Source organism: Cryptomeria japonica, chromosome 3 (genome assembly GCF_030272615.1).
Source record: "Cryptomeria japonica chromosome 3, Sugi_1.0, whole genome shotgun sequence".
Lineage (NCBI taxonomy): Eukaryota > Viridiplantae > Streptophyta > Pinopsida > Cupressales > Cupressaceae > Cryptomeria > Cryptomeria japonica.
Genome location: NC_081407.1, coordinates 400,646,529 through 400,669,062, shown reverse-complemented (window position 1 = coordinate 400,669,062; position 22,534 = coordinate 400,646,529). Strand labels below are relative to the sequence as shown.

The 22,534-nt window shown below is 40.0% G+C and overlaps 2 protein-coding genes across 6 annotated transcripts in view; both read right to left on the bottom strand.

Annotated features, from left to right (window-relative positions):
- Nucleotides 1-22,534, bottom strand: part of LOC131047909 (probable leucine-rich repeat receptor-like protein kinase At1g35710) — a 193,253-nt gene that overhangs the window by 51,737 nt on the left and 118,982 nt on the right. The window lies entirely within an intron of this gene.
- On the bottom strand, nucleotides 8,559-9,809 carry LOC131874639 (uncharacterized). Its single transcript, XM_059218370.1, has 3 exons — nucleotides 9,594-9,809; nucleotides 9,393-9,465; nucleotides 8,559-9,290 (listed from the first exon to the last, which is right to left on the bottom strand). The coding sequence occupies exons 1-3, from the start codon at nucleotides 9,669-9,671 to the stop codon at nucleotides 8,749-8,751; spliced, it is 693 nt and encodes a 230-aa protein (XP_059074353.1). The 5' UTR covers nucleotides 9,672-9,809; the 3' UTR covers nucleotides 8,559-8,748.

Sequence of the window (22,534 nt, the reverse complement as noted above, 5' to 3'; positions counted from 1 at the left end):
ACTTATCTTATTTATTTGCTTTTTTTTTTTGCCTTTTTATTGCATTTTGCCCTAAGTTTTCTAGCAGGAGACGTCAATTTTTGGTTGGGAGACTTTGGAGACAGCAATCAAAAGCACCCTATGCGTCAAGAAGTTTCTGGAGACATCTCCGTCTCCGGTATGCATCTCTAGTGGTAGGAGACGAGTCTCCTGGTAAATATATATATATTCGTTGTTGCCTCTCTTGAGTGCTTGATTATTATTATTTTGTTGACGATTATATTCATATGCACACATGTATGAGATGGACGTACGTGTATAAATATGAATATATCCATTTTACATTCGGTATGCTTATGTTTATGCGAGTATTTTGGTGGCCTTTTCAAATATTAAATGACCCAACAAGCACGTTAGGGGGAAGGTCATCATCTTTGTGGCGTAAGTCTTTTGTTGGTAACACCAAGGACGTTAGTTCATTGGCTTGTACATTGTTGGTGTTTCTTGGCTCGTCTTTCTTAGACGATAGTCACCCTTCTGTGGTGCTCAAGATAGTCTTCGTCCAAACAGGTGGTTGATTCATTTTTGAAAAAGTTATCTTGTGGTTTGCAAGTGCTCTATAATCTTTTTATTTTGTGAGTCGATCTTTGTTTTGTGATTCAGTGTGAAAGACAACTATTCCCAAGTCGTTTTTGAGATCGTTACTATCAAGTTTGGAGCATTGTTGATTCCCTGTCCAGTCTCTGGCCGATATTGTTGAGCACGGTTGGCACCATCGATCCGCTCCGTCAATTCTCAAGCAAGTGTTTACTTCTTTTATTTCCATCTCTATTGAGTTTGTCGATCCGTATAGTATTCATTTGATGCTTGTAAGAATCAAGGATCAAATACTTAGCACATTGATGTTAAAATGATTTGTTATTAAAGCGATTATGAATGAAAGAGTAGATGAGCATTCTATTCTGCTTGTTTGATGCATGGTATTTTGTTAAGCTATGAATAGAACTATGTGGTTATATTTTCCGAAATTCTCATGCAGTGTAACCACCTCATGGTATAACTGAAAGATGATCCGATTAATGCAATTTCTATGTACTACGAAATATGTGAAATATTGATTTGTGCTATGATTGCAAATAAATATGTTTTGAATGTCTGGTCTTTTCTTTCGAAAGTTATTCCCTTGGAAATATGGGAATCGTGAGCAACCCTTGAATCTTATATATTACTTTTTAGTCAATGAAGGAAAGGAAGCCCGATTTATGCTATTAAATAGCTCTGTTATGCAATTTCATGGTTTTGTTGTGAATGTGAACCTCGTATGTGAACCTGTTTGAACTGGTTCATATAGCTTGGTTAAACCAGCAACTTGTGCTTAGTTAAAAACTTAATTTAAAATCCCTAAGGTAGGACTATACTGATGTCTACCCTGAAGTATAGTTTTTCTATGACTTACCATCAGTCAGTTAGACGCATAAGAATGTTGCCAGCATGCAACACTTCCTTTCATTATGTTGAGTAAGGGTGGTGGACAATGACTGCACACAATAGTGCTTGTTTTGAAACCTTGACCAAGGTGGTGCAACAGTCAGCATGCAACCGTTAGTTCACAAGAGTCAGATACACCACTAGCCAAAGTGCCATGCAAGTTAGGGGATACGTATAGAGTATGACCAGTTAGTCAGTGTAGATTCTAAACACCAAATTCAGAGGCTTATGGCATTTGTTCTATCTTTTTTGTCTACTATCCTTGTAAAGGGTCGAGTCCTTCCAGTAGGAAGAGGTACAGGGGACTTATGTCCGTGGTTGGGCGAAAAAGCCCTTGATGATGGTCTCCCTCTCCCATGTTACCAAGCTATGCATATGTTCCTTCAAGAAGTTTGTTGCTTGTAATTTCTTAATCTCTCTCTCTTTCATTAGAATTAAATAATATTTAATTGTTGGTTATATTCCTTTGAACTGAAATGGTAGTTAGCTAGTAATTAATTTAGTCTATAACCATTTCATTTTTAGTTGAACTTGATTGAAATGCAATTCTTTTTCAATAGAATGGTTTTAAGGTAATGAAATATTCCATTTAAGAATTTTGATTGTTATGTATGGTATCAAAGCTACCAAGTTTGCCACTGAACCTCGGACTCGACACCTAAAACATAGAAAACTAAACCTAGCTGTCGTGTTTCACAGGATTTGGATTCGACGAACACCCTAGAAGAAAGCCCAATATCCCAACTCTGGAAATTTTGGTTAAAGCATGACTATACCTATTGTTCTTTCCCCTCTGACACGGAAACCATGGCTGAAGCTCTAGAGAGGCTTCGAAGAGAAAGACCTAAATGGACGGCTGCCAGCAAGGTGGCAGTCAAGGCATCCATTCTAAAGGAATTCAAAATTGAAACTAAACCTGTGCTTGAGAAACCACCTGAGAAGGATATAACCTTTGTTGAACCTGTGAAACATCATGTACCCACCCCTGGTTATAGACTTGTTCCTTTCTCAGAGTTTAGTGATCAAGAAGAACCTAATACAAGAAGTGATAGCGACTCCTAAATGAGAGTCAAGGAAATTTTGTAACTAATTTGAATGTAATAAACTTTGGATTGAGTAATAAAGTTAAAATTTGGATTTTGTATTTTGTTAAAAAAAAAAAAAAAAAAATTACTCTTGTAATGAATAAGTGAAAACTGAAATGAATCTAATAAGAAATATTAATTCTCTTTGATCAAGAAAACATTTAGAGCATGGAGAATTCTAGGAATAACATAGAAGCTTCCAAGGACACTAACGAACCCATAGCCGTGATGAGGCAACTTCTGGAGGCCATGAATAAAACACAGATAAGGTTAGGTAACCTTGAAAGGAACTTCGAGGGTCAATGAGAATCCAAGGATGATGAATCTGAAACCCAATCAAGGGTTACTATAATAAGCAAGAGCAATCTAGGTCAACCCAATAGCATGAGGAAGTGCAGTCAGAATCCTTAGGTTTCAATACTAAGAAAAATAAATTAGCGGCTGATCTTTTCAATGACATGAAGAAGATCAAACAACCGAAATTTGAAGAGTTTGCGTCAGGGGATGCCGCTGAGGCATGGCTGACTAAGATGGAAAAGTATTTCAAAATTCGGAATTACTTAGACAATTCCAAAGTAGCCTGGGATGCTTATCAACTATATGGAGAGGCCGCCACATGGTGGCAAAGCAAGAAGGCTAAGATGGGACTGAAAATAAAAGAGATTTCATGGGAGCAATTTGTGGGAGTCTTCAAACAAAGATGGCTTCCACAAATGTTTTATGACCAAAAACTGCAAGATTTTCAAGATCTCAAGCAAGGAGAGATGTCAATTAATGAATACTAGGAAAAGTTCACCAGGGTAATCAAGTATATGCCTCTTGTGCATCAAGAAGAAAATTACCGCATTAGGAAGTTTGTTATGGGGCTCAACCACATGATAGGAGGACTTATAGATGTGCTTGCACCTTGAACCATGGATGAAGCATATGAAAAGCCGGTGAGACAGGAGCAAAAGGTGAAAAAGGATGACTCCTATCAGGATAAGAACTATAAGAAGTTCAACTAGAATCAATCCTCTCCAAATTTTAAGAAGAGTTTTAAGGGAAACAAACCTGACCATAGGAGAGACAGAAAAGGGTTCAATAATAATAACTAGGAGGGAGATCATGCCAACAAAAGCTTTGAAAAGCGACCACCTAGCAAATGTTTCACCTGTGAAGAAGACCACTATGCCAACCAGTGTCCTAAAAAAGGCCAAGGTGGCCAACAGTAGTGAAACCCGTTACCGCCCCAGTATACTTAATTTCAACAAAGGATACACGTAATGGTAGACAACAAATGTAATGTCCCCTTCTCGTTGATGTACTTCCAGTGGTCCATTGGCCAATTCCTGAGACCCGTAGGCTATGTGGAATGAAGAATTAGGGTTTCAAACATTGATGAGGCATGAACTTACTATTTTTAGTAAGTCAGGGGTTGGTTGTTTTGATGATACTGTCCTACTGAGCTTTCCATGTTCTGTCACTAGGTGCGAAGATCATGCTTTTCGGAGCATGACTTACTATTTTTAGTAAGTGGCAGTATGGAGTGTTTCTATTTTTGGCAGTGGACAGGATCCTGGTCTTGCAGCAATTCTTTGGTCTTCTCACTCCGCTTCATCTTGGTTTCTGTTAATGATCAGTTCGGGACTCATAAGTAATTTAATTAAATATTATATCCTTGTTAGGTTTAATATTTAAATATTTGAAGTTGTTGATTAATTGTGGAGATGACTTAGGGAAAATTAATTAAGTAATATTCATTTGATTATCTCCTAAGTCAGAGGGCAAATTTGTCGTGGACATTTAGAGGATTAAGGCATCTTTGGTATAATGTTTATTTTGCAAAAATGACGCCACCATGGGAAGTTCGAACTTACCTAGTAAAGGTAAGTGAGTGCCAAGTTAGTGGGGAGACATAAGGTGAAATGAAATTGGATTTGGAGAAGTTTGGTGCCATTTGCATTTTCATTTGGGAAGGCATGGAGTTATAAATATGAGCCTTGGGCTCTCATTCTGGACATCTTGAAAATTTGCATTGTTATGCTATCGGATTGGCGTCAGAACTTTGAGGCTTCGGAGTGCGGCTCCCTAGTGCTTTCCAGTTTCGTACTTGAAATATAGTACCTAGTTGGGTGCTGTAATCTACCATACTTTTAGTGCGTATCTTACTCTTTTTGGTGTCTGGAGCGATTTTTGGTGTTGTTGGTTTACCTGTGGCTGAAGCACATTTTCGATCACACCTCTCCGCCTGAGTGTCTGGTCATTCTCGGTACTGGCTCATTCATCCTTCCTACTATTGGCGATTCATTCTGTAAGTTTGTGGCAGGTTTTATTGAGCATTGAATTTATTAGAGCAAATCGAAATTATCTGGTTAGGCATGGGTTTTAGATGGTGTCTTGGGATGCATGCCAAATAAACGAGGGTGTTTTGATAGCTTATCTTTGGTTTGTTTCCATCGCTGCTGGTCTAGTGTTGGTTTAGGACTGATTTTGGGTGAATCGGGTGAGTATTGAGAGAGAGATGAGTGATTTAGTGGGTTCATAGGCTACTGGTTATGCATTTCCAGCCTGCAATTTTGATGTTAGTAGAGTTTCATTTTATTATCTTTGATGTTCAGCATTACTCTTCTACTCTCACTCTCTCTGTTATTGTAAGGTTAAGTAGTAGTACTACTAACCCATTCTGGCTTGTAAACTCTCACCCCGCTAAAAAGTGGAAGAGGTTGGCTTGCCGCCTATATCAGTTAAATTGTAATTCAGTCCTCCCGCTGCATAAGCGGTCGAGTGATGATTGGTTGTAATGGTCCTCCAGCTGAAATATCGCAGTTGAGTGATTTGTGTCTGTTGTATGTTTCTCTTGGCTGGTTCACCGCCAAGTTTCTTGCTTTCCCGCTGGATAAGCGGAAGGGGCTGGCTTGCCGCCCAGTATTGTATTCACTTTATCATTTCAGCAGATTTGTGATCTAACGATCCCCTATTCACCATATGCTCTCACCTTCCCACATTGGGCACTTGGTGATCAGAAAGTGGAAGGGTTGCATTTTTCAGCAAGCTTTGAGTTTATACTTTCTAACCTTAACAGCTTATCTGTTGGTTGATGATTCTTATTGGTCTTAAAAAACAAAACAAAAATATCCGGGATATTACAGTGGTATCAGAGCTGGTTTTCCTGCCAGCCTGTGAGTTTCAAAGGATTCAAAATCCTCCATGAGTGACATAGACGTCTGATACTACAACCGAGAACAGAAAAGACAGCAGTTTCAAATTCCAATAGTGCCGAAAGAGGATACATTTCAGAAGAACTGAGAAACAAAGGGAAGGATTTGGATTCTTCAGATTCAATGGGTTCAATGGCAGACAAGGCTACAGAACAGAATGAGGCACCTGATAAGAAGGCTGAGAGACAATTCAATGCCATGATGGACATGATGTCTCTACTGCTGGCCAAACTTAACCAGAACATTGTTGGGACCCCTAACCAACCCAACAATGGACCGGAAGCCAACACTTCCAATGCTCCTGTAGGCAATGGAAATGGGAGTAACAACGAGAACAACAGTGGAGGTTCAGCCCCAAGACCTCTACAACCTGTATTCCTGCCAAGAGAAGCACAGCAAGCTGAAATGGAGATACCTACAGCTAATGAAATAAGGAACAGCTACATGGAGTATGCTTCTCTCCCTGGTGAGATCCAAGATATCCTCACTTTGGATCAGTTTATGAATCAAAAAATGAAGAGAGGAAGGAGGAATGACAATAGATTTGCTGCCCCAAGAGATTATCAGCAAGCTCTTGGAAAAGTGACTTTAGCACACTTTGATGGAAGCACTAAGAGCACAACTAGAGCATGGGTGCAGAAGTTGGACAATTACTTGTCCTTAAGGCCTATGCCGGAAGAAGATGCCATCAAGTTTGCTACCTTGCATCTGGATGTAGTGGTCCACGAATGGTGGTACCATGGGTTGGTCACCCTTGGTCATAACTTAATCACCACCTATGTTGATTTCACCAACAACTTGATTGAGAGATTCGACACCAAGGATCCAAAGGTGAAATTTAGAGAACTTGCTCAACTCAAACAGCAAGGTTCGTTGGACACTTACGTAAATGAATTTCAAAATCTATCAGTTATGGTAAGTAGCATCTCTAAGAAGCAGTTAGTTGTCCTTTTCACTGAAGGACTTGAGGAACCTTTGAGAGGTTGGGTTAAAGCATTTGATCCGCCCACCTTGGCAGAAGCTATTAAGAAATCTCGAAGCATAGACTTGGCTGCCCCAAGGAATAAAATTCAGTCCAAGCCTTTTCCTTTCAAAAAGGATAAGAAGAAATTCACAAATGAGACCAAGAGGTTCCCTTCGTGAATGGATGAGGAGCTCCGTCAAGAGCTTCGAAGGAAGTATCTTTGTTATTCTTACAAAGAACCTTGGGCCCCAGGAAATAAGTGTCATGGAAAGGGCAATTTGCATCAGATGGAGTGCTATTCTGTAGATGGATTAGATTCTGAAATTTCAGAACAGCAAACTGAAGTTGAGGACAGAGAGTATGAAGAGGCTCCTGAAGGGCCTGAAATTGGGTCAGAAGACAGAGGAGTGGTTGCTCAACTCTCGAGTATTCACAAGAATGAGTGCTTTAGAGTTTGGGGTGTGATTGGAGAGCATCGTGTCATTTCTCTCATTGACACAGGAGCGAATCACAATTTCATTAATGAAAAGATTGTTGCTAAGAGGGGACTAGTGGCAAAGGAAGTTGAGGGCTTCAAAGTCATGGTAGCAGATGGCTCCAATATATCCTACAACCGGATGATTTCCAACATGTCTCTGAAGTTAAGGAATCATGAAATCAGAGATGATTTCTTTGTGGTTAGCATTGGTGGGAATGATGATGCAATCCTCGGGATTCAATGGCTGAGATCTCTTGGTGAGATTACATTAAATTTGCAAACCATGGAGCTGAAATTCAAGTTTGAGGGGAAGAAGGTAGTATTGAGAGGAATGTCGCATGGTGGACTCAAAGTTGTATCTTTGAAAAGGATAGAGAGGCTGATCCGCCATAACCAGGTGGAGTGGGCAGCAGAGTGTTTGATAATGCCTTCAAATCCATTGGTAGATAAGGGCAGCTATTCCACAGACATTCAAGCATTGATCACGGATAGAACTAAGGTCATGGTCATGCCCTCAGAACCACTAAAAGAGAATCGGAACTATCCTGAAGATGTTCAAGCCTTGATAACCAAGAGAAGTAAGGTGTTTGAGAACCCACCTCCTGGCAGACCCCTTGAGAGAGATGCAGAACACATCATTGAGCTTGAAGAAGGAGCTAAGCCAGTTATGAGTACTCCTTATCGATATCCTAAGAAGCAGAAGGATGAGATTGAGAAGCAATCCAGGAATTGCTTGATATGGGTTACATACAGCCAAGCAAAAGCACCTTTGCTTCGGCTGTTGTTTTGGTGAGAAAGAAGGATGGGACCAGGCGCATGTGCGTGGATTACAGGGCCCTGAATCAGAAAACTATCAAGAATTGGTATCCTATTCCGAGAATTGATGAGCTCATTGACGAGCTACATGGTGCAGTGTTCTTCTCGAAGATTGACCTCAGGTCAGGGTATCATCAGATTAGGATGAGAGCTTCAGATGTGGAGAAGACCGCTTTCAGATGCCACTTTGGGCATTTTGAGTTCCTAGTCATGCCCTTTGGCTTGACGAATGCACCTTCCACATTACAGTCAAGCATGAACAAAATCTTCCAGAAACAGCTGAGGAAGTTCGTACTGATATTCTTTGATGACATACTCATATTCAGCAAATCCTGGAAGGAGCATTTACAGCATAGTTGAAAATCTCGGACTCGCCTCGGACTCGGCAAACCAAAATTTTGGACTCGGACTTGGACTCGTGAAAGACTCGCGAAAGACTCGGCAAAGACTCGGCAAAAAAAAAAACCGTAGTTTTACAAAAAAAACATAAAGAAATTAATGCATTTAGAGAACATAAGTGCCATAATTGAAACATTACACATGTCATATGATCTACAAACACGCAATATTTGAAATTTCATCATTCATGGCAGCATATTCAAGTTTCAACTTTCAACTCTAAAATGTATAATGGCAGCATAAGTATATAAATGTTCACAAAATTACATATAATGATATGTCCAAGTCCAACTCCAAATGTGAAAAACAACAATGTGAATGAACAAACCAAAGAGAAGACTACATCTTCCTCTTTGTATTTTTCCTAATATAGCTCAATTTTTCAGGCCTTGAGCTAGAAGTAGTAGCAGTGGGTGTTGTGGTATCTAAATGGTGAAATGATTCTTCTTCAAAGTCAAAGTCCTCATCATCATCCTCATCTTCGTCCTCATCTTCATCCTCCATTTCATCCAATCTTGCTCCTTCTGCATCTTGTGCTGCTCCTCTCTCTATTTCTGTAATTTCTTCTTCGGTAAGGAGGACATCATCACCATCATTTTGTTCATTCATGGTCCAATCACCATATGGATCAATTTCATCCAAGTCAATGGCCTCATGTGAAACACCCTCCACCTGTCTAACTCGAAGGCGAAGGTTGTACCGAACAAATACTAGATCATTGAGCCGCTTTTGTGACAATCTATTTCTCTTCTTTGTGTGAATGCTCTCAAAGACACTCCAATTTCGTTCACACCCAGAAGCACTGCATGGCTGAGACAAAACATGGATAGCTATCTTTTGAAGATTAGGCGTGCCGGCACCATAATTCTCCCACCATAAATCTACAAAAAACATTTAGAAATATTAGAATTGAGAAAAAAATGTAGCAATCAAGTTTGTAGGTTTTTTCTTGCACTATTGAACTAAGTTACTAAATTTTTTACCTGGTTGTTGTTTTCCTCTCCTATCAATTGCTAGTTGTGATGAGAAGAGTCTCCCCTCTGCACTTTTGTAGATCTTGAACAATGAACATTTCCAAATTCAGAAATAGATACTAGATAGTCAAAGTGTCAAACTCAAATTCAATAATGAACATTTCCGAATTCATAAATAAAGATAGAGCAATTGCAAATGTCAAATCTCACCTCCAACTCATCAAGAACCTTGTCTCTCAACTCAGGATCAGGTGTCATCTTATCAATGCATGTAATAACACCTGCCATGACCTCCTCATCAACCCTAAATGAATCAGAGAAGTAGAATTTCGGGTTCAAAAAGTAGGCGAAGGCATGTATCGGTTGGTGGAGTTGGTTTGTCCACCTACGATCAATGACGCGCCAAAGGATTTCACATTTTCTTGTATTTCCACGATAGTAATGTGAAATGGCCTCTTTGGCCTTATCCATGGCCTCATAAATGAAACCCATTGGCATGCCCTCTCCATCCACCATACGAAGAACCCTTACCAAAGATTCTGTCACCTAAAAAAATTAAAACAAATTTTAAATTAGTACAAAATCAACCCCTAAAAAATAAAATCAGCAAATAGACAAGATTGTATAAACTTTACTTTTGTGTTTGTTACTTACCGCAGTCAACTCCTCTCCACTTTTATTGAACCCTTCATCAAAAACAATGCTCACAATCTTCTCTGCTTCAGGTCTTTTGGAGTATGCAGACCCCAACCAAGCATCTGACACAAACATCTGCTTAAGATGAGGAATGGCACTAAGAATGCTCTGCAAAGTGATGAAGTGGCTAGCAAATCGTGTCACTCCAGGTCGCACAAGGTCCTTGCCATTTGTGTGTTTTCTCATCAAAGCAAGCACCCAAGTATGGTTATAGATGAATTTGGTGACACTTTTTGCATCTTCAACCACCTTCTTCACCCATCCAATCTTCCCAATGTCCTCTAGCACCAAGTCCAAGCAATGTGCAGCACAAGGACTCCATGTAATCGAAGGATGCCTCTACATAAGCATTCTACCTACAGATACATATGCAGCTGTGTTGTCCGTGATAATTTGGAAAACATTCTCAACTCCAACTTCCCGAACCACACCATCCAACAGATTACACAAAATCTCTGCATTTTTTATTTCATTTGAGGCATCAACAGACTTTATGAATACCATTGCAACATTTGAAGCCACCAAGAAGTTGAGAAGAGTCCTATTCCGTCCATCTATCCATCCATCAGATAAAATGTTGCATCCTTTTCTCTTCCAATACCTTTTCTGATCATCAACCACACCTTCTGTATTTTTCACAGCTTTCTCTAGCAATGGCCCACTGAAGTCATTACCTGTTGGGGCCTTAAACCCCTTACCCGCCACTGTACATGCATTAACAAAACTTTCCCAATACACATTGTTTGCTGCATTGAAAGATAGATTATTGTAAAACCAAAAGTTTGAAGCTGCTATCCATGCTTGTTCATGCTTCTCTCTATTCCATCCTGTACCTTCAAGTGAAGGTTGTGCACCTGGAACATTGCGTGGTACAAAAAAATTAAGGTCTGATCTAACAGGAGTGCCACTAGCCTCACCCTCATTGTCACCAAAAGATGAAAGTGACTGACGACCCTGACTGTGACCAATGGGACCCGAAGTGGACAATGTGGGATTCATTGCAGCTGCCATGGCTTCTCTTGTTTTTTGTCTTTCTTCCTTATGCATATCATTCTCAGCAAGAATGGCCTTCATCTCTCTAATAATTTAAGGAGTTGATTTGGGGCATGCCTCCACACCATATCCAGGTATTTGTGCAAGGTGGTATTTTAATCTATTGATTCCACCAGTCATCCATTTTGTGCATTCGGTGCAAGTGACCTCCCCCTTTTTGCTTCCTGCAATCCCATATTTCCAAGCTTTATCTCTTTGTCTTCCTGACCTTGGGGTTGCCCTTGGAGTTGAACTTGCCATTGCTGATTTAACATGAAAAAAAAAAAATCAGCAGGGTTTTATGGAAAATCAACAAAAAAAATGACAATGAATCATTTGGGAAAAATAGCATTCAAAAACAAGAAGAAAAAAAGAAGAAATAACTTAGGAAAGAAAATAGAAAAAAATTTGGCAGCATATCCCCTTGTTTTTCAAGATTTTTTTCAGTTTCAAAACAATGAAATGATTCAAATGAAAAAAAAAAAAAAAGAGAAAAAATCCTTACCTAGATCTCTCTTGCTGATTTTTCCTTCTTCCCTCTACTCCTCCAAACCCTTCTAACCTGCTACAGCAAAAAAAAAACCAAAATGAAGTCAAAAATTAAAAAAAAACTTGGTTTTAACCCTTTACGGGCGCGTTTTTCTGGGCCCACAAGTCCCTGTGAAAGACTCGCGAGTCTTTCGCAGGGACTCACTTGGACTCGCCGCGCGAGTCCTGGGCGAGTCGACTCGCGGTGCCAAAGGACTCGCGAGTCCGTGGCGAGTCCGCGATTTTTAAAACTATGATTTACAGCACTTGGATGAACTGCTAAGCATACTGGAATTCAAATCCCTGTTTGCCAAGGAGTCCAAATGTGAATTTGGAATGGAAGAATTGCTCTACCTTGGTCACATTATCAGTGCAGGGAGTGTGAAGGTAGACCCTGAAAAGATTAGAGCCATCATTGATTGGCCTCCTCTTGAAAACATAACCTCACAGATCTTACTAGGAAAGGAGCTTTTGAATGGTTCAAAAAGGCATAGACAGTTTTTGAGCAATTTAAGGGGATCATGAGTTCCTGCCCCGTTTTGGCTTTACTTGATTTCACCAAACCTTTTGAACTGCAGTGTGATGCATCTGGAGAAAGTGTTGGTGCATGTTGTCCTCATTTTTGTTTTAAAAAATGAAGGACCATTACATGAAATTTTTGTCAAAAAATGAAAATTTTCTCTGTGGCATGCTTCCCGAGGCAGAATTTTGCCTAATCCTTGGACTAGCTTAATCCTCATTCCATCCTCGAACCACGTTTAGAATTTCATCGCATTCTGGGTTTGTTTGCTATGTCTTTCCTTCAATTTCGGGTTTTTTCTCCTTGACTGCAGGTGGGAAATTTTCATTGAATTGCAATTTTTAATGATTTCTTTTGTTTTGGTCTTTGAAGGGAAATTTTTGGCTAATTACAAGTGCACTTTATTGAAAAAAGAACTTGTAACTTACTTTTTATTTCCCCCTTGATTCTTTTTGGCTTTTTAAGTCATAATAGGGATTTTTTGGATAAGTTACAAGTTACTTTTAAATTGCATATTTATAAATAACTTGTAATTCTTTTCTAAAACCCCTATTTTAATGTCTTTTGCTCGTAATAGGGATTTTAAACACTTATTACATGTGTTAAGTTATTAAAACTTGTTGTAGGGATTTTATTTTCCCTTTACAAGTAATTTGTAACTTGCACATCTCTCTCCAAAACCTGATTTTGCCTAGAAATGAAATAAAGTGACATTTTAAACTTGCTATTTTGCCCAAAAAACCCGATTTTCTCCATAAAGTGCAAATTGGGGAATTTTAAACTTGTAATTGCATTTCCAAAACCCGATTTTGCCTTGTTGAAGGAAAAGTGACATTTTAAACTTGCAATATGGGAATTAAAACCCGATTTTATCTATTGCATGTAAAATGAAACTTGTATTTCCTTTCCAAAAACCTGATTTTCCTCTCCTAAGCCAATTTTGCCACATTCTTCCCAATTTTTTGTGGAGAAATTCATGGAGCAAGGAGGCGTTTTTGTTGCAAGGCGATTTGTGTGAGCTATGGGACACTTTTCTGCTGTTTTGATGAATGATTCAACCCTTATTTTCTATCAAACGGTTTACCACGTGATTCCTAAATCCACGTTTTGGGGGATCTAAACTCCACGAAGTTGCAATCTCCTAGGTCGTTTTTGCTTTTCATGCCAAGGCGTTGAGGTTTGATGGAGGATTGACCACTTCTTGTGCCATTTGTTTTTCATTTGGTGCCACGTTTTGATGCCCAAGGCGTTTTTGTAAAACATGGCAAGGGTTTAGAATACGGTTTAGGGTTTAGGGCAAGGTATGATTTCTCTTCTTTTCATGTTTCATTTTCTTGTTTTCTTGTTTTCTTTTTTTTCTTTTCTAGTTGTAAATTTGTGTATATATTTATTTTGCCCCAAAAATCGGTTTTGTGAGAGATATTTTCCCCTTTGTAAAACAATTTATGAATTGCATTGTTCTTCCCCATTTTCCCTCTTTACTTGTATTCGGGATTTTAAATCCCGATTACAAGTTAGATGAAAATCATTGTTCTTTCCTTACGGTTAAAAGAATTTAACCATCTTTTGTTGAAATTACAAGTTGCAAAGATGAAAAATACCCATCCTTCCAAAATCGGGTTTTTAGAACCGGGTTGCATGTCCAAAGTTCTTCCCATTTTCTTCGAACTGACATTTCCAAAATCTTCCCATTTTTATCCATCCATATCGCTTATATCCGTAGTTTCCGTTCACGTCATTTCCCGCAAATCTAATTCTCATTTTTCACTCATTTCTCCATTTTCCATTTTACAAGTATACTTGCATTTGGGTTTTAAAAATCCGATTGCATGTGCATTCTTCCCAACTTGTATACTTGTAAAATTTTCCCCAAGATCCGAAATTGGTCAAAGTCAAGATTCCTAGCATTTCCCATTTATTTCTCATCTTTCTCTCACAAAATCGTGAAGTGCAAGGGTTGGAGTTCTTCTCATTTGAAGAAGGAAAAATGTTAGTTGCAGCTGATTATGATGTTGCCTTAACACTTTTAAGCCTTCATCGCAGTATACCAGGTTGTCCTTCAATGTCAGATTTACCATCCTCTCCTATTCCAAAGAAGATGAAGTATAAATATGACAAGTACTAGAATGAAGTTTCACCTTCACAAGTTTCCTCTCCTTTGGACCGCATAAAAGACACGGAGATAGGGCATGTGGACATGTCAGAATTTGTCAAGAGAGTGGAGGATCCGCAAGATAGTAATATGCAGTGGCTGTTGGATAGCCACATCCATCACGCATCCTCTTTTCCTGTGGCTGCCCTAGAACCTGAATTTGTGCTCGCTTGCGCCCATCGCTTTGACAAAGAGACGAGAACCATTAAAAATGATGATGGTGAAGCCATAATCCGCTTGATACAGATACAATTGAGAAAGTCTTCAGAATACTACCAGCACCTATTCATATGGAAATTTCAAAGGATAGTGCAACCAAGTACTATGTCAAGAGGGAAAAGGATTGCAAACGTCATATTAACAGGTGGATTCATGAGCCACGAGCCGCCTTCTCAAGGTGGGCTAAGTTGTACCACTGTGATTTTAAGTGGGAAATTGGAGACATCATAACTCTCTTCAGTACAATGATGGGTCTTGAACACTCCAATGTTTTTGAACCCTGGATGTATCAGTTTACTATGTTCATAAGGCAATCCCATCATATATCATGGGGAGAGATTACCAGCGATGCTTTGTGCGAGCAACTTGCAGCGGTCCCTACCACCATAACTTTCTACATGAATTCATACTTAGTGTATTTAGCAGCGTCACTCAGACATTTCCCTGGTCTTTCTACCAAGGGTGACCGCTCGCTTATACCTATATGGGAATATTATGATCAGCTGCCTTGGAGACCCAGCAGATTGCATTTCAGAAGAGTTCAAGATGCATTCTTTGGCTACTTCATGTGCCAGTTTGACAAGACTCTAAAGAACAGAAGGGTGTCAGATGAGGCATGGGAAAGAGTCAATGAGTATGGCTGCTTGTTTCTTCAATTCCCGACCTTTACCTATATGAGAGTCGGATGCTATAGTGGGCAGCCATACATGCTCCCTAGATACCCGACTGATAACATCATACTTATGGAGGTTGGAAGACAGATCATGGTTGTGCACGCTCATCAGTCTGTCAGACATAAGGTTGGAATGGAGATTTCTACAACAAACCCATTGAAAATTGGTCGGTATTCTCGTCACATCCATCAAAGCCAAAGCTATGGAGACTAAGATGCAAGAGATTAAACTCAAAATGTTTAAGTCTAGGGCAAATTTTGATTACCGGGGTATGAAGGAAAAAATCAAGAAATCCTTCATACACGTGCATCGTATTGAGGATATATGGGTAGATCTCCGTACAGAAGTCGAGGTTCTCAAGATGGATTACTGTAGGCTTACTGTTGAACAGGTTATTGATTTGAACTTGGTGGATATTCCACAAGGGATGATTGATGATAGGCATGTACTTGATCCTGAATATATTTCACGAAGGGTTGAGGAAGCTCCACTTCCTTTAATCCAATGGTCGCATAAAGAATGCGCGTCCATTCTTGAAAGAGTTCAGCCTATCTCGGCTAACACCAACACTTGGCTCAAAGGTAATGGTGTTAGACTCATCAAGATCAAGGTTGGGAAAGAAGATGACTCTACGGGGCCTCTTGAACATAAGTCTGAGATTCTGATTGACAACAAGGAAGGTGCATCATCTTCTGGCACCAAGATCAAATTGCGGGTTGGTCGGGCAGTAGTGCTTCCTCCTGAGGAGGCGACAATTCGTGGAAAGGAAAAGTCTCGGTTTCATGTTCATGTGATCGATCCTGATAATCCAGAAGGACGGCAATCCGATGATGCTCCTAAGTCTCTAGCTTCGGACTCACCTCATGAGATTCCTTCCTCAGTTTCCATTGAAACGCCTCTTTCTCCTCCTGACATAATAGTGGAAGAGTCTCCTCAGAATGTCGTTCTTATTTCAGCATTTGAGCCGCCTCCTGATCATCAACAAGAGGGTGTGCTGGAAATTCCTGAGGATACTCCTGCATGTATCCAGTTGTCAGAGATTGATACCTCCACTTCTGGCTTTGAAGAATTTATGAGGCAATCTTCATGCCCATTGGTTACTGAGAAAACCATGGTCGCCATCCAAACAGATACTTCTCCCAGGGTGACCACAGTTGTTCAAACAGAAATTGCTTCTCCTTCGCTTTCAGCAGCTACTCAAGGAGAACTAGTTGCTTTACCTCCATGGCTTAGTTCTTTTACCCCAAAGAGGAAGAAGCAGGAAATCTCTCCTAATGTCTTTGACTATCAGCAACTCAAACAGTCTAGGGCCAAGGTTGCTAAAAAGGCCAAGACAATCTCAAGAGTGATTGTTGATAGCAATAAGATGAAAGTGGCAGAAATTGTTGAGCCCCTTGCGGTTAAGCCACGTGAGGAAATGCAAGCTGCTGATTACAGGGTTACAAGGATAGAATTGGGCAAACAAACACATCAAGTGGTCAAACACGATGCCCAGCAATTTGTAGCCTCACTAGTGCAGCGTTATGATGAACTTCTAGCAAAGAAAGACAAGCTAGAAGAGGAGAACCGGCAACTTGTTGCAGTTGTTCATAAAATTACAAAACCTGCTGGTGAAGGGAGTAATCCTACAAGTTCTTCCGGTTCCCAAGAACCGATTCGGGGAGTTGAAAGAGCTGCTCAAAAAGTACAAGCATTGGATTCTTGGGTGGATCAACTTCATGATCTATGTGCACAAGTGCTGAAAAACATTTTCCAAATGATGTCTAAGTTGGAGGCCACTGAAGAGAAATTGAATCAAACTTCCGACACTTTCAAACAGAATCTGGAAAGGGTTGAAGATAGTTTGACAATCTGGCGCACCATGCCCCAACAATAGTTGAGCATTCTTCAGGAGCATGCCATTATTTTTTCCAGGGTCATGTACTTGGAATTTCAAGAACTTCTGGAGGATAAAGCCCTTGTTCTCAAATCCCTCATTGAGGAGATTGATGATGTAATGAGATTGCGGGGTGAAGTATTTCAAGGTATTGTTTCCCATTGTGAGAAGGCTTCTTGCAACGTAATAAGTCAAAATGGAGAGGTGGTACCAGAAGAAAAAGTTCTTGCATATCTACAAATGAGGATTCATAATGAATGGAGGAGCGAACAATTTTCAACTTCTTCAATTCAGGCTCTGATGAAACATCAAACCTTTTTGCACGAAATCGAGTCCATCTTGGAGAAGAACAACTCTATGCTTCTTCGATGTCATGATACCACTGTGAAGACCATGGTTGTTGCCAAGAACATCCACGAACTAAATCCCGTTGAGCTACGAATAATCATCCAGAAGTTCGAAGGATTCATGTCTTCACATACTGCATCTTAAGTGTTTTTCAACACTTCGTTGTATTTTTCCAGATTTGTAATCTTTTAGTTGTAGTTTTTCTTTTGACAAGTTACATGTAAAAGCCTTTTGTAAATTGCAAGTTAAGTCTTTACTTGCACTTTTGTAATTACATTAAGGCAACTACAATTTGAGTTCAATTAGGACTGTAGTTGGAATAAGTCTTAGTTAGTTATTGAATAAGTCTTGGTGGTTAAGAAAATCTCTCAAGTTAGTTAGGATCCTCCCACCTTTTTCTCAAGGCTCCTCTTCTATAAATACTTGAGGGGTCTATTGTAATCTTTATCTTTTTGAAAGCAAGCAAAAACTCTGTCAAATTTGCAGCAAAGAAGTCTTTGAGCTTTTATGTGTAAATTGAAAAATTGAAAGAAATAAAAGAAAATTGCTCAAGCTTTGAGTCTTTGTGCTACATTCCTAAGTTTGTGTTCCATATTACCTTTCTTGCAAGTGTTTCTTTGAGAACTTAATCGAATCTGATTTCTAGTCTTTGAGCTGCAAGTATTGGAGATTAATTTAGTTAAAGTAGAAGTTCTATTGGGAAAAAGTTGTAAAACTTTGTGCTTACACTTGTTCTTATAAGAGTTTAGAAGTCAGTAGATTTTATGAGAAATAGTTGTGAGTCTTTGAGCTCACATTTGTTCTTGTTGTCTTGCGTACAAAGAATAAGATATTTCAGTCTTTGTGTTGTTATAATTTGTTCTTAATAAAATTAGTATAGAAAAGTATAGATAGGACTTCACATAATCAAGACTTTGAGCTTGATATTGTTGTCCCGTCTCGAAGGAAGTGACGGAAATCTTTGAGCTTTCAGAAAACTTCATTTCATTTCGAAAGTTGGTATTGTTGTTTTATATCAAATCGCTATCAGTTCTGTGAAGAGAAAAGGATATTGTCTTTCTTGAAAGAAGAAGAAAGATTGTTGTCTGTTGTGCGTTGCACACGCTCCCTGTCGCCGACAGGGTCCCCTTTCCTTTTTTGGGCATTTCTGTCTTCACCCTGTTGAGTTCCGCGCAGAGTGTCTCGCCTCCTTTTGAGCGAGCCCGTAATCAGTCCATGAGATGATAATGTTGAACGGAGGAGCCTGTGAATCCATGAGGTCAGTTGAGCCTTCGGGCATGAATTCCAAGAGATCGACTAAGCTTGTAAAAATGCCTAAGATAGGCGTAGGATGAAAGAAACTGGCGAAGTCCGCCAAGTAAAGGATAAAGAGTCTGAAGGTCGCATGAGGACCCAAAGATGCCGATTTTCGCACGAGGATATAGGAGAGATAAGAGGGTGCAGAAGTGTAAATTTTCAAAACCTCCTCCGTATCCTGAAACTCGCACTAAGGGGAGAGATTACATGATGTTTTGAGAGTTTGCAGGATTCATGAAAATGGCGATTTTCGCCAACTGGAAGGTAAAAGGGGCGAAAAACCTTGCAAACACACTCAAAGTGCCGAAATTGGCAAAACTCCCTCATTCTCCGAAATTCGCCATATGGGGGTAAATTATCAAAATGATAAAAGGTTTTCAAAACTGGTTAAAATGCCGAAATTCGGCAAAAACGAGTGATAAAGTAAAAGTTTTCAAAAGCCACCAAAACGCCGAAGTTGAAAGTAAGCCAAAACGCCGAAGTTTGCAAACACACCTAAAGTGCCGAAGTTTGAAAAACACCTAAAAGGTGCGAAGTTGGCAAAATACTCCAAATCCCCGAACTTCGCATTATGGAGGTAAATCGCAAAAAGTTTTTAAAGTTGAAAAGTGCATCAAAATCGCCGAAATTGGCAAAAAGGGTCAAAGTAACAAAGTTTGCAAAAGGCACATAAAGCCCGAAAATCACATATATAGGCTAAGTTGGAAAGTTCGCAAAATTTACAAAATGCCTCCAAACGCCAAAATCGCGTTATAAGGGTAAGTGAAAAGTTTTTTTAAAAGTTTGCAAACCCTCCCAAAATGCCAAAAAGCGCATTATAAGAGAGTTTTAAAATTTAAAAATTTGCAAACTGCATGTAAACCCCGAAAATCGCGTTATGAAGGAAAAGTGCAAAAAAGATGAAGTTTTCAAACCCCCCGAAAAACGCCGAAGTTCACACAATAAGGGGAAAATGCAAAATGTTTAAAGTTTGACAAGTACCCCATTCTGCCGAAAATCGCGTTGTAGGAGAAGTGGCGAAAGTTTAAGTTCATACAAACTTGCAAAACTCTTCAAATTGCCAAAGTTCGCCATCCAAGGTAATTCCGCGATTTTTGTTGGCAAGTATTGGATACCTTGAAGTAACATGCCCATCTTTGGCACAACAAAAGGAAGAGCCGCAGAGTTGGAAGTTCACAAACCCTTCCCCCATTCTCCAAAATTCGCCCAAAACCGCATGAATGTTGTAGCGTAAAGCCTGAAAGCCCTTCGAAGCTCAAAATCGCGATTTCTTAACATTGCAAACTCCCTCATTCTCCGAAATTCGCCATAAAGGGGGTAAGTGTTAAAATTTTAAAGCTTGCAAACCTGTCTAAAGTCCCGAAGTTTGGCAATATCGCGGTATAGGAGGGTTTTCAAGAGATCATGAACCCAAGTTTTAATGCCAAAGGTAAAATAGCCCAAGTTTGAAGCCGTAAAAGAGAAAACACCCAAGGTAACAAATTGCTAAATTAAAGTGTTTTAAGTTTGCACTTCTCTCCCCTAATTTTAGGCACAAGAATCCAGAATAGGGAGTTAACCGTTAAAATTCAAATTGCAGACTCTTCCATTCAAAATAAGGAATTCATTCTTGCAAGGCAAGTTGTGCGAATTCACACCATTCATTTTTTGCCAGGTAAGTGTGTTTCACCTCTCTCAAAATCATTTGAAACATATGCAAAATCGGATAGATGTATGTGCAAAATGAATTAAATTGATTAAATAAAAAACCGCATCTTTTTCGTTTATAAGACGTCAACGCGATTGAAATCAGAATTTGTTCCTAGGAATCAGCTAGAAAACGCATTTTCAGACTTAGGAAAATTTTAAAGCATCGTCCATTTTGAAAATTGATCCTAAAAATGCCTAAGTATAAATTCGCAATCGAAAAACTTCATAAATATTCATATTTAAATCAATCAAGCTTTTAGCTAAGGTGTCATGCTGTTCTTTAAATTCGGTTTTCGAATTGATCCTTGTATGTTGGCATATCCTTTATCTAACCCGCTTTACATCCTTTATATTGCCTCATAATTTGTGTCCGCCTGTGCAGGATAAATGCCTAAATCGGCGGTAGAATCATCAAAGACACCTGTTGCAGCCGAGACATCACTAGCGTCCAAGTCAGATATCCCTCGCAGAGTCAAAAGGATGAAGTATCAGTATCAGAGAGGGGGACTGAGGGAATCAAAAGTTCAGAGTGTCTAGGAGAATGTCAGTGATACTGACCTAGGCGATATTGATATTCAAGATTTCAGAAACCGAGTCTTCTCCCCTAATGCCTATGGCAGGCCTAGGCGGATGATGGAAAGCGGCATTGCCCAGGCAGCAAGATTCCCCCGGCTATACAAAACTATGAGTTAGTAGTAGAGGCTACCAGGCATTACCAACCAAGCTCCAGATTAGTGCCCCTCGAGAACATGGTCCTCGCTAACTACACTCTTGAGGCCATTGGTGACTCGTTTGACATTCCCTTCCTGAACAAGCCCATAGCGACAACTATGGATGAAGCGCAGGCAGCGTATGATGTAAACCCTGCCAAATGCAAAACACTGATAAATGAAGAATGGTACAAGGAGAGAAGACCTCCAAGCGTCAGGATTGGGGAAAAGACCCCTAGAAGCGACTTTCACAACGAGCATGGGGACATGGTCACATTGCTCAGCAGGATTATGGGACTTCCCCAATCCAATTACTTTGAAGAATGGATGTTTTACTTCACAGAACAGGTCTTCGCTGAAAAATCCAAGTTTGACTGGGCCCAGATCATAAGTGACAACATTCATACCCAATTGATCAAACTCGAGACCAAGAAGCACTTCACTATGACCTCCTATTTGGTCTACATGTTCGCCAGGAACCAGCCACTATCGGGTTTGATCATGAAAGGTGAAATTGGGAATGGAACTGATCAGGTGAAAGTATACGATTGTTATCCACAGCTACACTATCAAGACATAGCTCAAAGAGAAAAGAACAACCCCGCCTATGCAGTTGGTCAGTATGAGCGCGTCAATGACGCCTTCACAATGCGCCTGGTCAGGTTGATGTAGGGAGGACTACAAATAAGGCTCTCAGAGCAAGCTACTATTCTAGTACAGAGGTATGGGCCCTGGTTCATCCAGTTCCCAAGTTTCTCCTACATCCGGATAGCTGGCTTTGAGGGTGCTCCTTTCTGACTTCCGCAGTACCCAACCGACAAGATAGTTCTTCTGGAAGTCGCAAGGCAGTCACGTCTGGCGGGCAGCTTACTCAAGGACAGGAAGCAATCTGGATTCGCATTCCCTATGATTATAGGCAACCAGGATGTCCATCTAAAGAACCCATCCCAAGCGGAGGAATCCTTTGCAAAACTAGCCTCCTACGGCCTACAAGAGCATTTTCCAAGGAAATGCTTCGATCACGACAATTTGGCAAAGAGGGCCTATGGCAGGCGATACAGAGCAAAAGAATCAGTTGAAGATTACTGGAAGAACTGCTCTGACGACTATGAGGTCCGGAGGCTATTCGAGGCTGAGTGTGCAGCAAATGCGACTCTATGAGTACCGTCGGGTCCCAGATCAACTAGCAGATTCAAGAAATTGACTACAAATCCGGGAATTTGAGGCGGTAAGACATCTTTTGCCAGGCATCGATTGGTCGCAAGATCCAATCACTGATTTCGAGGCGGTTATGGCAGCCCCAGGAAGATATACTGACCAGTGGTTGCACCAGCAAATTGAGCGACTGATTCATGAGGGAGTCAGTTCACCTACCACTTGATGGGTAGCCTTGATTCTCAGTCCTCTAAAG